General features: G+C 43.7%; 1 protein-coding gene across 3 annotated transcripts in view; it reads left to right on the top strand.

The window, feature by feature from the left end:
* Window positions 1–16,834, top strand: part of LOC141144852 (vacuolar protein sorting-associated protein 4B-like) — a 146,708-nt gene that overhangs the window by 84,100 nt on the left and 45,774 nt on the right. For all 3 annotated transcript variants that reach the window (XR_012244475.1, XM_073630934.1, XM_073630933.1), the window contains 4 exons: window positions 5,794–5,901; window positions 13,649–13,802; window positions 13,883–13,998; window positions 14,088–14,169. Coding sequence is in view for 2 of the 3 variants with exons in the window: in XM_073630934.1 (XP_073487035.1) it covers window positions 5,794–5,901; window positions 13,649–13,802; window positions 13,883–13,998; window positions 14,088–14,169 (460 nt within the window). In the remaining variant the exon portion in view is untranslated. The remainder of the gene's footprint in view (window positions 1–5,793; window positions 5,902–13,648; window positions 13,803–13,882; window positions 13,999–14,087; window positions 14,170–16,834) is intronic.

Genomic DNA, 16,834 nt, shown 5'->3' with positions numbered 1-16,834 from the left:
AGGCGCCATGTTTCCTCTGCCGGAGCGGAACATTTCAGGGATATTATGTCCCACACTCCCTGGTTGTTCCCGGGAACGGGAGGCGGAGGAATTCCGAGAGGCAGTCCCCATTAAATTCGCTGGTTTTAGGGTGAGTTTACCTCCGATAGGCTGGTAGCAGGTCGTGAGGCAGCAGGAGCCACAGAGCTAAGCAGCCATCTTCGTGCCAGGTCAGGCCACGCCCCCCCAAATCCTTTTTTTTTAACAAGCTATTTGGATACCTCATGCATCGTGTGTCTGACATTCAACTTTTGGATCAAAGCCAAAGATCAAAGTACCTCATAAAGAGAATACCATTGTTGACGCCATATCTTATTTCCAGATGAATCAGTGCAAAATGTTGTGCCTGATACCTATTCTGAAGGTTTTGTGTGCCCATAACACTGTTGGACTTGACAATAATTAGATTTTTCATATTTTTAAAGAATGTATTGCTCCCAATACATAGGCAGTTATTCCATTGCATGATTTCAGTGGTTTTTTTTGCAATGCTTTGGCCTTAGAACAGCATCTGAGCAAGTGATCCTCATCTTCTTGAGTTGCCTCATTACACTTTAGGCCATGTAGGTAAAGTTCCTTGCATTCATATCTTTCTTTTTGAAAATGAATGGAAAGCCTGCTCGTACCCACATTTTTTTTTTAGCATAATAGGTTATTAAATGTTAATCTTTCACATTATACAAGAAATTGGGCTAACTTTACTATTTTTTTTTTTTTTAATTCATGAAAGTGTTTTTTTTTTTCCCAAAAAATTGCGTTTGAAAAATTGCTGTGCAAATACCGTGTGACATAAAAAATTGCAATGCCTGCCATTTTATTTCCTAGGGTCTCTGCTAAATTGGGGGCTCTGAGTAATTTTCTAGCAATGATTTTTACATGTAGGAGAGGAATGTCAGAATTCCTGGTATGGAAGCAGTTAAAGTGTGGAAAATATACAGTACTGTGCAAAACTTTTAGGCAGGTGTGAAAATATCCAAGATAATAGGTCCTTTCCCGCTTAAGCAGCGCTCAAAGAAAACATAAATAAATGAAAAAGTAAAAGTCAATAGGGAATGCATGTGAAAATGTACTTTTAAAATAAAAAAAAATGTGACAGTCCAGGTGGTGGGTAATTTCTCATATTAATAAAACAGTTCATATCAACTTGAAGCGATGTTGCACCGTCACCACTCCATATGATTCCACTCCCTATAGGAATTGCACTCACCGGACTCCTAATAATCAATCGCCTTAGTGAATAAATCCAGCTCTAATCTCAGCAATCATCAGCGTGGGAGTTAAAGAGGAGTTCCACCCAGGGGCTCCATTAAAAAAAAAAAAAAATTAAAAGTCAGCAGCTACAAATACTGCAGCTGCTGACTTTTAATTGGACACTTACCTGTCCCTGGGTCCAGCGATGCGGGGGATCGAAGCCCCGCTCGTCCCCCCCCTCCGCTCATCGGCGCCGGCATTTCAACTGTGGGCGCCGGGCTGTGGCTTCACAGCCTGGCACCCACTGCGCATGCGCGAGCGGCGCCGCGCGCCGTGATTGGCCGCTCAATCACCTGGGACCTGTAATGGGTCCCAGATGATTGACAGGAGGGAGGGAGCAGAGCCGAGCCCTTCCTGTGCCTGGGAGGAAGTGATGTCACCAGCCCAGGCAAAGGAAGAGGCAGACTACGAGGCACCTAGTAACAGGCATTTAGAGGTAAGTAAAAAAAAAAAAAAAATATTCAAATGTTTTTTTGTTTTTTGTTTTTTTTACAATTTTTCAGGTATTTTTGTTTTTTTGGGTGGAACCCCACTTTCAGTAACGATCATCCCAACAGATGAATGGTGTCCTGATCCTGGACAATTCTAGGCTGCACACACCCAAAATCCTCTTATTCAACTCAAGCATATGAAAGGAAAGGAATCATCAAAGTGTGCAACTGCAAACTTTTATTGTCCCAAAAAACACCCGACCCTTAAGCTATTGCACTTACACAAAGTTAAATATAAAACAGCATTCAGGTAAATGGTACACAACTGGTGATTACAGTTCCGATGATCTCACCACCTCAAAGAAGAGTAGGTCGTTCGTGGTGGTTCCCGGGAGAGACTCAGAACCGCTCCCCAATGCAGCAAGCCGCGTGGTCGACCCTAGACGCATTTCAACATTCTGTCTGTCAATAGGCAGGACCCACACGGCACAGTTTTGCAAATTTATAACCCTCCCCTGATAAAGATTAACCCCCTCTGCGTGTTAATGTCCGATCCTCCATGGCTCCCACCATAGAACGATCAATCTCAATGTCAATATATCTCATTCATGATACAACTCAAAGCCGCATCATTAGAGCATCAAGGAATGGCAGCAAACATATACTGGAAAGCAAACAGCTCCCTGCTTGTACCTAAAAAGCCAGTTGTAAGCTCCCATTCCTGAGCTCATCCGAAAGCCTGCACACACAGACAGAGGGAAACATCATATCAGTGTGTGCTCTACATAAACATTGCATTTAAAACACATCAGTTGACACACAATATTGCTCTGCTCAATGTCCGTTGTTATATAACAATTCCTCCTGATAGACTGTCTCAATACATAATATTGACACATTAAAACTGCTGCTGATACAATAAATTAAATTGTATCATTGCAAAACCATGACGTAGAATTGTATCATCGCAGAACCATGTCATAAATATCTAATAAGATCCCAAATGAAATCTTAATCAGCAAGTGGTTAGAAAACATTCCAAACAACTGATCCCTCTATATAGCAAATAAATAAATTATTAGCATGAAAAAACATTAATCTCTCCACCGAACATAGTTTAATAGGGGTGAACGGATTATGCTTCTCTACATAGAGGGTGTATGGCAAACCCCAAAGTGGGAAATTTAAATATCAGAATAAAAATATAATAAATATATACTAAATCTATTAAATAATAAAAGATATGGTCAAAGTTAATACCGCTTTCCATTAGGGGTGAACGGATTAATCTTTTCTATATAGAGGGTGTATGGCGAACCCCAAAGTGGGAAATTAAATATCAGAATAAATATTAAATAAATGTATACTAAAATCTATTAAATAATAAAAGATATGGTCAAAGTTATTCCGCTTTCCATTAAACAAAAGGGTGAAGCGGAACAACATTCAAACTCGAGCGTTAGCGACAATATATACATATTGTTGCTATATTCGTGGCCAAAGAATTATTAAAAAGTTATTGAACTCATATGATTAAAATTAATCATCAGTTGGTTTTAAAATAACTTAATCTGAATACAGTACAGAACCAGAATTGATCATGCATTCCAGTTACCAATAAACAGCCTCACATTACTGTCCAAAGGCATTTGAATTTCTTTATATACGCAATAGTCTAATATTTAGAAAAAGGAACTAATTATAAAGCTATTTAAAATTGGCATACCTTTATTTAAAACCCCCCTTTCAATGTGACAAAACATAAACTAATCTGAAATAAATAAAATAAGTGTTTAATCGCATATAAGGCTTCAAAATTAATAATCGCTAATATAGCAATTAATGTCAAGTTCAACGTTTAAACCTGCAGGCTGGAGAGTATTCCTAAGGTATATCCATTTTGTCTCGCACTTTGAAATTTCCCTTACCATATTTGAATCTCTCCATGTAGGACCTAATTTCTCTATGCCCCAGAACAAAAGGCTAGAGGTGTTTCTATTATGTTTCAGTCTGAAATGGAGTGACAGACTGTGGTCATTGAACCCAATCAGAATGTTATAAATGTGTTCTGAAACTCGCTTGGCCAGAGTTCTTTTGGTGCGGCCTATGTACATCAGGTCACATGGGCACTATAGGGCATAAACCACGTGTGTGGAATTACAAGATATGAACTAATTAATAATGAACTCCTTGCCATCTGCTGTGGACATAAAAGACGTTAATCCTCTAAAATGAGAGTTGGTCTGTTGGCATGCCTTGCATCTTCTGCAGGCATAGAAACCATTCCTGTCCCAAAACATCTTCGGTTTTTGGGGTTGGTCTATAACTTTTTTGACTACGTTATCCCCAAAAGAGGATGTCCTTCTATAAATAAACAATTGTTCCTTAGGTAACACTGTCTTGAGGGTTTTGTCCATACTTAAAATCTCCCAATGTTTCTTAAAAATATTCTCTACTTCCCTGAATTGGACATGGAAGTCACTGATGAAGCCCCACTCTTGTCTTTCATCTTTAATCCTCTTTATTTTCCAAACATGATGTTTGTGAAGATTGTCCCACTTGTCATATTGTTGAGTCAAGGATGTCTGCTTGGTATCCTTTCTCAATTAATCTATTTTTTAAAACTTCAGATTGGGCCACAAAGTCAGAGTCGAAAGTGTAATTCCTTCTGACGCACGTAAACTGGCCCTTTGGTATATTTCGGAGCCAGATTGGGTGATGCCCACTGTGTATTGACAAATAACCATTTCGGTCTGAAGATTTAAAGAATACTTTCATAGTCAATTGTGTCTGTTGTTTAACAACAGTCACATTTAGGTAATTGACCTCATCTTTTCTGTATTGGTATTCAAGTTTAATGTTATTAGAATTAGAGTTTAAAAAACTCATAAAATCCTTCTAAGATTGTTCGGTCCCTGCCCATACCAGGAACAGGTCATTAATATACCTTTTGAAGAACAGTAACTCAGTCCTTCTTTGGGCATAGATGAATTTATCTTCCCACTCACTCATGAAGAGGTTCGCTAGGCTCGGTGCAAACTTTGCACCCATTGCAACGCCTCGCCTTTGTGTGAAAAATTTCCCTCCATAAAGTAGTTGTGTGTGAGGCAGTACTCAAGTACTAACCTCAGAAACTTCTTTTGTATATAGGGAATGTCATCCCTTTGGCTAAATGCCCAATTCAAGGCAAGCAATGCATCGTCGTGTTGTATAATCGTGTACAACGACGAAACGTCTGCTGTTACCAAATATGTCTCAACGTCCTCCGGGAGCTTAATTTGTTTCAGACATAGGAGCGAAAGAGGTGTGAAAATATGCTGTAAATTAAAAAAAGAAGAGAAATTAAAATCAATATTTGATGTGACCACCCTTTGCCTTCAAAACAGCCTCAGTTCTTCTGAGTACACTTGCACACAGTTTTCGAAGGAACTCGGCAGGTAGGTTGTTCCAAACATCTTGGAGAACTAACCACAGATCTATGGATATGGGCTGCCTCAAATCCTTCTGTCTCTTCACGTAATCCCAGACAGATTCGATGATATTGAGATCAGGGCTCTGTGAGGGCCAAACCATCACTTCCAGGACTCCTTGTTCTTCTTTACACTGAAGGTAGTTCTTAGTAACATTGGCTGTATGTTTGGGGTCATTGTCTGCTGCAGGATCCCGACCAAATCTCCAACTCCTTTTGGAGAAATACAATCCCAAACTTGCAAGGAACCTCCAAAATGCTGCCTGCAGACACTTATTAATGTTCCACTCTCCAGCCTTTCCGCAAACAAACTGCCTCCTGCTACAGCCAAATATTTTGGATTTAAACTCCTCAGTCCAGAACACGTGCTTCGCTTCCATTTTTTTGTACCCCAGTTCCTATATATTTGTGCATCGTTGAGTCGCCTAATCTTGTTTCTACGTCAGAAGTATGGCTTTATGGCTGCAATTCTTCCATGAAGACCAATTCTGGACATACTTCCCCAGCTAGAATTTCACTTTAGTAACTTACCCGCATTGGTGAGGAACGAATCTGTGCACTTTGTGTCTAAATATAAAATCTATTTTTTTTTTTATTTTGCAGGTTCTATTTTCACGGACAACACAAAAGTAAAATGGAGTAACATTGCAGGTCTGGAAGAAGTCAAAACAGCTGTGATTTTTCCAATTAAATTTCCCCATCTCTATACAGGTAATTTCTTTTTCTGCTTCAGAATGTACAGCAAACTCTGAGTTTTACAAAGTTACTGTTATCACACTACTACTCCTAAGCATGCGCATAGAAGCTGCCATTCTCGGCTTATATGAGGCATTGCAGTCTCTCCTCTACAGGGGCTGTTGGCCCCCTTGGAATATTGCTGGCGTACGTCATACAGATGTCTCTGGTTGGTGGTCACTATATGTGCCTCTGTGGAACGATCTAAACCTTCCACATCTTTTTCAGTTGCCGGAGCCAGCCATTTTTTACATCAAGGGGCATCAAAGTCTTGGGGGATTTATTTATTGATATTTAACTTCCTTCCTTCATAGAGCTACAGTACATTCTAAATATTCTAATTCTAACTGGTACTTTTTCAATTTCCTTCAACTTCATCATGCCAGTGTCTGTCAGTTTGCAACATTATTAGTATTAGTTTATACACTTTAAATGTAGAATCTCTTCTGCATGCTAAGTCCTTACCCAAGGCTCCCTTGACCTTTTATAAGACCTTGTGACATACCAGTTTACAGGGATTATTTAGGTGCAGAGGAAAGTGGACTGCTGATCTCCCCCATCATGACGATGAAGATTCTTTTCTTTCTCGTACATCACGGGACACAGAGTCTCAGTAATTACTGATGGGTTATATAGGGTATCACTAGGTGATTGGACACTGGCACACCCTAGGAAGTTCAACCCCTTACATAACCCCTCCCCTTACTGGGAGTACCTCAGTTTTTTCGCCAGTGTCTTAGGTGTTGGTCACGAGTAAAGATGTGCTGTGCTGAGCTCCATTGGAATATCCTCACTGGGACAAGCCATGCAACTGGATCCATTCAAGGTGTCTTTTCCAGGCCGAGTTGCATGGTACCCGGGCCTTGTGTCCGAAGAAACGAGGTTTTACCTGTAACGCTTCTCTTTTTAGAGAGCTGGACCCCGGGATACAGTATTTGGTTCTTTCAGCCATATTCCTGGCGGGTGCTTTACAGGCCCAGAACTGCGGATCCCCCTATACGAAGGGGGCCCCAGTTTCTGAAGGTTTTTTTCTAAACGGAGCCCACCGTGAGAGGTGAAGATTGGGTCTGTCTCACAGACCCTGCAACTGGATAAGGTAAGGGAGACTCCTTAAGAATTTTTCTAATTCTAGTAGGTTTCTCCTTTATGTAAATGTATGCTATGCCTAAAGTCGCCACCTGGGGCTGTCAAGAGCACTTACCTTTTCATGCCTGATCTGTCTGTCTCGGTGTCCATGCTGTACTCTCCTCCAAGCCATGCTCCAGGTAGGATGTGGGAAGGGGTTTTTATTCTCCCCCCACAGCTTAGGTTTAAGGCACAGAGAAGCGGTAGTATACCGCGCTACCCGCCACCATTACGGCAGCTTCCCATCCAACGGCCCTCCTCTCTCCTCTGCCCCAGCCTCCCCTCCATGCTTGTTCCGAGGATCGGAGCCTTGGCTCGCACGGGAAGCTGTCTTTTTTGAAAAAGACGAGGGGGGGCGGAAGGAGTGGGTGGAGGAGGGGGGGCGGAGCATTAATGCGACATCGGAGTGGTTAGACGCCCACATCGCAGGCTACACACAAACTATAAAGTGCACTCTTTTTCAGGTGTACACGGCTTATGGAGGGACACAGAGCAGACGGGCGCATGTGAGTGTGGGGGACACAGGCATTCCCAGGCAACATTTACTTAGGCACCAGACTGAGACTTGGTAGCACCGGCAGTTGCTGAACTACATTGCTCAGCAGTCAGTGCATTCTGGTAGTACCTCTGCCTTTGTTGCTTGGCACTATGGGCAGAAGAGGTACAAATACCACAAAGTATAGGGGCTCTAAGGGGTCTCCCTCCGGCTCTGAGGACCCTCCATCTGCAGCTCCTTCCCCCCCCGAAGGACCTGGGGAGGCTGGCCAAGGTGAGCCGTTGGGGTCAGGGGCTGCATCTGCTTCTGGCACTTCAGCCCCTGTATACATTACTCAGGAGGTTTTTTCCTCAACCTTAAATGGATTAGGGGAAAGACTAGTGGCCTTAATCACATCTTTACTCAGTGGAAGAAAACGCACTAGGTCCCCCTCTGGCATCCAGGACCCTCAAACAGAGGAACTCTGGGAAAAAGGAGAGGAATCAGAGGATCAGGATGAAACTGATGACTCCTCTTCTGAGGAATCAAGTGGAGAAGGGCCCTCTTCAACTTCTTAGGATGAGAAGTTGCTGGTGCAAATTCTTGCTGGATTAGTCCGCTCCACATTTTAGTTGCCCATATCTGAGTCAGTTGAAGAACCTTCCTTTTGTTTGGGTTCACTAAAGCCTCCTCAAACTGCACATGCCTTTCCTGTTCATGGTTTACTGGAAAAGCTTATTTATTCTGAATGGGATCACCCAGATAAACATTTTTTCCCACCTAAAAAGTTTTCAACACTTTATCCTATGGAGGAAAAATTTACAAAGATGTGGGGTATACCGGCAGTTGACGCTGCCATATCCTCCGTAGATAAAAGTCTGACTTGTCCTGTTGACAACGCTTAGATGCTTAGGGATCCGACTGATAAGAAATTGGAATTCCTGTTAAAAAAACGTTTTCTCCTTGGCAGGTTCAGTGGCTCAACCTGCAGTGGCAGCAATCGGAGTTTGTCAATACTTGAGATGTTAAACAGGTGCTCAAAGTTTTACCTGAATGGCTAGCCCGGGGGTTGGCCAACCTACTAGCAGCTTTGTGTTTTGCAGTTGATGCAATCAGAGATTCTATCCTTCAGACCTCTCACCTTACGCTTGGGTTGGTGCATATGCGTAGAATCTTATGGTTGAAAAATTGGTCAGCCGAATCACCATGTAAGAAACTTCTGGCTGGATTTCCCTTTCATGGTGCAAGGCTGTTCGGGGAGGATTTGGACAATTATATCCAAAAAATCTCTAGTGGGAAAACACCCTCTTGCCAGTTAAGAAAAGGAGTAAATGTCCCTCTTTTAAACGTGCTCTTTCCCCAGTGCCAGGAGCATCAGCCTCCAGGCAGTCGCGACGGCCTCCTCCGTCAGGCTTAAGATTTAAATCTCAGGGTCAACCCCAGGGACAAAAGAATTCCTGGGGGAAGAAGTCTACAAGACAAAACGCTAAGACCTCTTTATGAAGGGGCGTCCCCGCACGCTCGAGTGGGGGGAAGACTGCTACAGTTCTCAAGGGTCTGGCAGGAGGATTTTCAGGACAGATGGGTGGTCTCCACAATAACTCTAGGTTACAAACTAGAGTCCAGAAAATTCCCCTCTCCTCATTTCCTCAGATCAAATGTTCCCAGAGACCCAGAGAAAAGAAGTCTCTCTTTAGCGTTGGAGCGACGCAAAAAGTTATCGTGGTAGTTCCCACGCAAGAGCAGGGATTGGGGTTTTATTCAAACCTTTTCCGATTCCTAAAAGTACGGTCCTTTTGCATGGAATCAATCCGATCAGTAGTCTCCATCCTACAAGGAGGAGAACTTCTGGTGTCAATAGACATCAAGAATGCGTACCTGCATGTACCTATTTGGCCTGCTCATCAAAAATATCTGCGTTTTGAAGTAGAAAAACGCCACTTTCAGTTTGTAGCTCTGCCTTTCGGGCTAGCTACTGCACCTCGGGTGTTTACAAAGATCTTTGCTCCTCCTCTGGCCAGATTAAGATCCCCAGGGTATAACGCTAATAGCGTACCTAGATGACCTGCTCTTGATAGACCGGTCGATAGCCCGCTTGGACCATAACTTGGTCACCACAGTCAACTACCTGGAATACCTAGGTTGGGTCCTCAACTTAGAGAAGTCTTCTTTAAAACCAGTAAGAAGACTAGAGTATTTGGGTCTGGTCATAGATACAGCCCAGAAGAGAGTATTTTTACCCCAGGAAAAAATCAGTGCCATAGAAGAACTGATTCAGGTAGTCAGGGCAAAGAAGGGTCCTTCTATTCGCCTTTGTATTAGGCTGCTGGGGAAGATGGTTGTTTCATTCAAAGCAGTTCCCTATGCTCAGTTTCATTCAAGACTGCTGCAAAACAGTATCCTGTCGGCCTGGAACAAAAAGGTCCAGGCGTTAGATTTTCCGATGCGTCTGTCTCCTACAGTGCGTCAGAGCCTCAGTTGGTGGTTGATACCCGAGAATCTGCAAAAGGGAGGATCTTTTTTACCAGTTACATGGAGAGTGGTAACAACAGATGCCAGTCTTTCGGTTTGGGGAGCAGTTCTGGAACAGACTGTCCAGGGGATATGGTCCAAGACCGAGAGGACCTTTCCCATCAACATTCTGGAGATCCATGCGGCATATCTAGCCCTAAAGGCCTGGCTGCTCAGGTTACAGGGTTGCCCTGTCAGGATCCAGTCCAATAATACCACAGCAGTGGCTTATATCAATCACCAAGGAGGCACCAGGAGTCGTACGGCTCAGGGAGAAGTAAACCAGATGTTAACCTGGGCAGAAAAGCATGTGCCGTGCATATCAGCAATCTTCATTCCGGGGGTAGGGAACTGGCAAGCGGACTACTTAAGTCACAGGCAGTTAGTTCCAGGGGAATGGTCACTTCACCCCGACATCTTCTTGGCCATATGCCAAAGATGGGGGGTTCCGGATGTAGATCTCTTTGCGTCCAGGTTCAACAACAAGGTCGACAACTTTGTGTCATGCGGGACAGATGCGTTGGGGACTCCGTGGCATCGGTTCTCTCTGATTTATGCATTCCCTCTTATTCTGCTACTACCACGACTTCTTCGCAGGATCAGGCAGGAAAAGAAGTCGGTACTTCTGGTGGCCCCAGCGTGGCCCAGAAGAGCTTGTTATGCAGAAATAGTAAAAATGGCGGTAGGTATGTTCCCTGTGGACCCTACCACCACGTCCAGACCTGCTATTACAGGGTCCAGTGTTCCATCCTGCCTTACAAATGCTAAATTTACCGGTTTGGCTATTGAAACCCACGTTCTGAAGAGTCGTAGGCTTTCAGGCCCTATGATTTCTACCTTGATTAATGCAAGGAAGCCAGCTTCCAGAATGATTTATCATAGAGTCTGGAAAGCATATGTCTCCTGGTGTGAATCCAGGGGTTGGCATCCCAGAAAATATGTCATAGGTAGAATCCTTGACTTTCTGCAAATGGGGTTAGATATGAAGCTGGCCTTGAGTACCATCAAGGTACTCGGCCTTGTCAGTATTGTTTCAATGTCCGCTTGCTTCGCATTCTTTGGTACGAAATTTATACAGGGGGTAACGTGCCTTAATCCTCCGGTTAAGGCGCCTCTAAACCCCTGGCACTTGATTTTGGTTCTGTCAGCTTTACAGAAGCAGCCTTTTGAACCAATACATCAAATTCCCTTGGTCCTGTTGACAAGGAAGTTAATGTTTCTGGTAGCCATTTCTTCTACTAGAAGAGTATCAGAATTAGCAGCTCTTTCCTGTAAAGAGCCATATTTAATCATGCAAAAGGATAGAGTGGTGTTGCACACCCATCCTAGCTTTCTACCGAAGGTGGTTTCAGGTTTTTATCTAAACCAAGATATTGTTCTGCCTTCCTTTTTTCCAGATCCCTGTTCTGCAAGAGAAAGGTCACTACATTCTTTGGATGTAGTGAGAGCGGTCAAGGCCTATCTGGTAGCGACTGCTCAGATTCGCAAAACGAATGTTTTGTTTGTGTTGCCAGAAGGTCCTAATAGAGGACAGGCAGCGTCGAAATCTGCCATTGCTAAATGGATTCGACAAGTTATTGTTAAAGCTTATGGTTTGAAGCAGAAAGTTCCGCTTTTTCAAATCAAGGCGCACTCCACAAGGGTTATTAGTGCTTCATGGGCAGTGCATCACCAGGCCTCTATGGCTCAAATCTGCAAGGCCGCAACCTGGTCTTCAGTCCATACATTCACCAGATTTTATCAGGTGGATGTGAGAAGGCATGAGGATATTGCCTTTGGACGCAGTGTGATGCAGGCAGCGGTACAAGGTCCTCAGATCTGATTACTCCCTACTTGTTGTTGTTCCCCTCCCCTCAGATAGCATTGCTCTGGGACATCCCATCAGTAATTACTGAGACTCTGTGTCCTGTGATGTACGAGAAAGAAAATAGGATTTTTATAACAGCTTACCTGTAAAATCCTTTTCTTTTGAGGTACATCACGGGACACAGTGGTCCCTCCCCTCTTCTAATACACTTAAATTGCTTTGCCCTGCATTAAAGTGTTACTAAAGGTTACATTTTTTAATTTTATTAAAATAACAAACATGTTATACTCACCTGCTCTGTGCCATTGCACAGAATCACCCTGATCTCCCTCTTCTTGGGTCCCCCGCTGGCGATCTTGGCTCCTCCTCTTCGTGTGTCCCCATAGCAAGTCGTTTGCGACAGGGGCACACAGTGTCCTGCTCGCTACCAAGCTTTGTGTCTATGGAGCCACTCTCCATTGACACACACAGCGGCGCTTAGCCCCGCCCGCTCTCCACATTCTCCTTACTGCATTTGATTGACAGCAGCAGGAGCCAAGGCCCTGTGTGAAGAGGAAGAGAGGGGAGAAGAGAAGCAGCCATGCACAGCGCTGGATCTCTTCTCCCCTCTCTTCCCCTTCACACAGGGAATGGGGAGGACAGAGAAATATAAAATGTTTGCATGCAAGGTAAAAAACATTTTTAGCTTTAGTATCGCTTTAAAGTAAAAAATGTCCCAGCAGCAGTATCACCTGCTTCACTCCCCTAACTGAGGGCCGAGTCACGCTGTGTGTGTCAGTAAATACACACAGCCTGGCTCAGGATCAAGCCCACATATGTGCCACTAGAGGAAGTGAATTCCAGTGGTGGCACATAGAAAATAGGAGGAGTCCAGAGTGCTGACAGGGGACCCCAGAAGAGGTTTGGGGCTGTTTTGTCCATTGCACAGAGCAGGTAAGTTTAAAGTGTCTTTTATTTTTTTTTTTAAAAGCCTTTACAATGATTCCTCCACTGCTTCAGAGACCTCTCAGTAGATCCCAATCACGAAATAACCCCCAAGCGGGTGCCAGGTTTCGACAATGAATCTATAATATGGTACCATACCATGTACAAATATGTATAGCATCATCTAGTGACCCAGCAAACTGTGCCGCTATCACCACTATCATAATATGTATTTCATACCAGATATTTACATATGATGCAGTGATAGCGTGACTCCTACATATAAGACCAATGTATGTTTGAGTGTTTGTTCTTTCTTTGTTTTTTCTCTTTGAAAATCAATAAAAAGACTTAAAAAAAAAAAAAAAAAAGCCTTTACAATAAATTTAATAAACCCAATTAATTTATTCCACAGCACCTCTATAATTGTTTGGGGCATTAATCATGTTTACATTACAGAAATGTAGATTTTTAAAATGTGTGAAAAATTAAAAAATGTACAAAGTAGTATACAGAGATGTTTCAAAGGTAGCTTTCCTGACAGACTCCATGGCAGCATAATATGGGTTTAGCCCCGCCTCCACTACTACCCTATAGGACCCCACTCCCATAAATCTTTGCTCCGAGCCAGCGGCCGTGTTCCTTACCTAGCCTACTCCAGACACTGGAAGGGGATTCCTGCTGCCAAGGAGTCCATCAGGAAAGGAAAATTATGGTAAGTATTTGATAGGGAAATTTAAGTTTTTCTTGTTTTTTCTGTTTGTATAGTCCTGATTATTCAATGCATCACAAAGACTTCATTCAGTAGGAATTCAAAGTTAAGCATATTATACTTTATATATAGACAGTAGTTTCAGAATATATCTATTTATACCTTGTAGGTAAAAGAACCCCCTGGCGAGGGGTCCTACTTTTTGGAGCTACAGGAACTGGGAAGTCCTATTTAGCCAAGGTCTTAGCTACAGAATCAAACTTCACTTTCTTCTCAACTTCATCTTCTCACCTTGTGTCAAAGTCGCTGGAAGAAAGTGAAAAGTGAGTATGATGACTATTTTGCCTAGTTGTTTTCCAAAACATTTTAAAAACTTTCTGAGGTTTACAAAATTATTTTTCAGGTTGGTGAAGAATTTATTTCAGCTTGCCAGGGAACAAAAACCCTCAATCATCTTTATTGATGAGATTGACTCCCTGTGTGGGTCAGTTAAAACAGAGTTCCTGGCACAAATGGAAGGCAAGATATGACTTATATAATATCTTTTTTTGGGCAGAGTCATGATGAACTTCATATGTAATTAAATGTTTTTTTCTAATTCAAAACAGCTGTTGGAGTTGACAATGAAGGTATCGTAGTTCTTGGAGCCACAAATATACCATGGATATTAGATTCTGACATCCGGAGGCAGTAAGTTAAATTTATGTTTAAAGTAGAACAAAAGACAAAACTTTTTTTTTTTGCCATCTGTGTCCTATTGGCAAGCTTTCCCTTTAATTCCTGTCCCATAGCCAAAACAGGAATTAAGAAGTAATCACTCCAAATTGATAGAATCACTGGTTGTCACCAGGGTCAACAGACCTAGTCTCCCCATTGGAAGATTTCCTTTATGTTACTGTTTTGGGGAGAGCCCAAAATGTGTGATTTTTTTTCACTGATAATGGTAAACATGACAAATAGAGAGGGTGCATCTCCCTAACAGGAACACAGGTAGCAATAAAAACCTGACAGGTGTTCTAAACCCTCTTCACTCTATCTAAAACTAAATGTATTTTCATTTGTTTTATGTTAAGATGCTCTTTCCTGACAGACTTCATGGCAGCAACGTGTGGGTTAAGTCCCGCCTCCACTACCCTATAGGACACTACTCCCATAAATCTTTGCTCCCTGCCCATGGCCGTGTTCTTTTTTTGTCCTCCTCCGTAGGACCTCTGTGGGTCTTCCTACCCGAAGATTTGCTCCCACACGTTTCCACGATCTGGATGGCCGAGCAACGACTTGGGACTGGAATGTCGCTAGACTCCGTTAAGCCCTAGCTACTAGTGGGGTATAGAGCGGGCACTGGAAGAGGCGCTGGAGGAAGCCAGATACCTAGCCACTGGCAGGCCGGCTGCGCATTGGTCTAATAGCCCAGCTAATAAGCAGGTGACCTTGTTTGCCCCTGAGCAGTCGGTGAACTCCTTACCTTCGGCCCTGGAGATGATCGTGTGGGAGTGATGAGATTGTTCCTTTTTTTCTCATGGCAGCAGTGTTTGTTCCTCTCTTTAGTTTGTTGCTCTCTTTTCTCTGTGTTTGTTTAGTTTGTCTAGCAGACATGGCGGCTGGTTTCTCTTGCGTTCCAGCCGCCGTTTACTTTAGTTTTCGCTCGCGCAGCCGTACTGCGCATAATGTCACGAAACGTCCCACACTCCGCTTGAGTGCTTCCGTCATATACCACTTCCTCCCAGTCTGTATACAGATATCAGATATTCCAACCTCTCTGAGCACAAAACAAGGCGACACTTGCTTGTTGCTACCATGAACTGTTTATTTAGAATCAAAATTACAAGACTTTATATGCCGTCGGAAACCTCCTCTAACAATACAACTGTAACCTAATTAACCTAATTAACATGAGCTAATTAACTAATCCTTTATACAGCCTAGGTGATTGAGACATGACCTTTTGCCCAGACTGAGTTAATTATCACAGGACACCTTCTCACAATAGCTGCAGCTCCAATAGGAGTCGTCCCGTCTCCTACATTGTATAGAGGACAATGTGATCAGCTCATTCAATTAACATAAACACAGGTAGTTGGAGTGGATGACACCAGCATCTCCTCACAGGATGTGTCCCAACAGTATAATTCAGTCTTATCATTCTAATATGGCATATAAAGGGTTCCCAGAGTCTGTGTGTTTTGGGGGAACATGGAGCTGAATCCAAAGTAACACCAACCCCAGGGTCCACAGGCATACAGCTCACAGAGAGCACCATTCCCCCAAATGCTAGGGCCCATAATCAAAAGGCAAAAGGCTTGCATTCAGTCCTCTCCAACAGCCTCTGTCCCGGCTAGGTCTGTCACATTTCTCCCCTTTCGGCGGGAGACTAACACAGGAGGAGACCTCAGACGGGTTGACTCCGAAGTTAGTCCATAGTTCCAGTCCTCTACTGCCTGTACCCACACAGTACCCCAAATAAATTATTCCAAACAGAGTATTACTCACCCAGCCAACCTCTGCCTCTCTCGGAGAACATATCTGCCGCTGGAGAGAGGCCTGGACTGGCCCTTCTCCCTGGAGTCCTTTCTGCCACTGGAAAGAAGACAGGGGGACTGAGCTCACTCCATCCTGCTGTTGGGGATCTGGGCCGACTGCCCAGCATCCCTGGGGTATACAGGTGGGAACTGAAGCCCCATCCACCGACACCAGATCAAGCTGCAGTTGTGAGGTGATCACTGCATTCTCTCCTTGGATCCTGATCTGCAGATCGCGATAGACTGCCACCTCCTCAACTTGGGCCTCCACAATTGCTGCAGGTGTGGGGCAGAGGTCTTGGACCCTCTGTCCAGTTACCAGATCTTCAGCTGGAGAAGTTTGTTGTAACTCCATAGATGCTGCTGGCAGAAAATCACATGTCCCTGTCAGTGTTGCGGGAGAAAGGCCAACTACCTCTTCTCTCAAGAAGGCCGAAGCCACTGTTGGTGCTGGGCAGAGCACAGTGAACTTTGGCCCTGTTAGCAGCTCTTCTGCTGGAGGCTCATCAGGTTGTTCTTCCTCAGCAGAAAAGTCTATCAAATCCCATGTCTCTGCAACTGATGTCTGGGGATAGAGGTTCACCATATCCTGTCCGTGGAACTCAGAAGATGCCATCAGTGCTGAGCAGAGCGCAATGAAGTTTGGCCCTAATCCCAACTCTTCTGCTGGGGGCTCACCCGATGGTTCTTCCTCAGCAGAAAAGTCTATCAAATCCCCTGTCTCTGCAACTGGTGTCTGGGGATGGAGGTTCACCATCTCCTGTCCATAGAATCCAGAAGATGCTATCAGTGCTGGGCAGAGGTTAGCAGAGCTCTGCCCTGTTGTCAGCACTTCA

Source organism: Aquarana catesbeiana, linkage group LG05, assembly GCF_042186555.1.
Source record: "Aquarana catesbeiana isolate 2022-GZ linkage group LG05, ASM4218655v1, whole genome shotgun sequence".
Lineage (NCBI taxonomy): Eukaryota > Metazoa > Chordata > Amphibia > Anura > Ranidae > Aquarana > Aquarana catesbeiana.
Note: the sequence above shows the minus strand (reverse complement) of the source record. Positions and strands in the feature narration are given on the sequence as shown.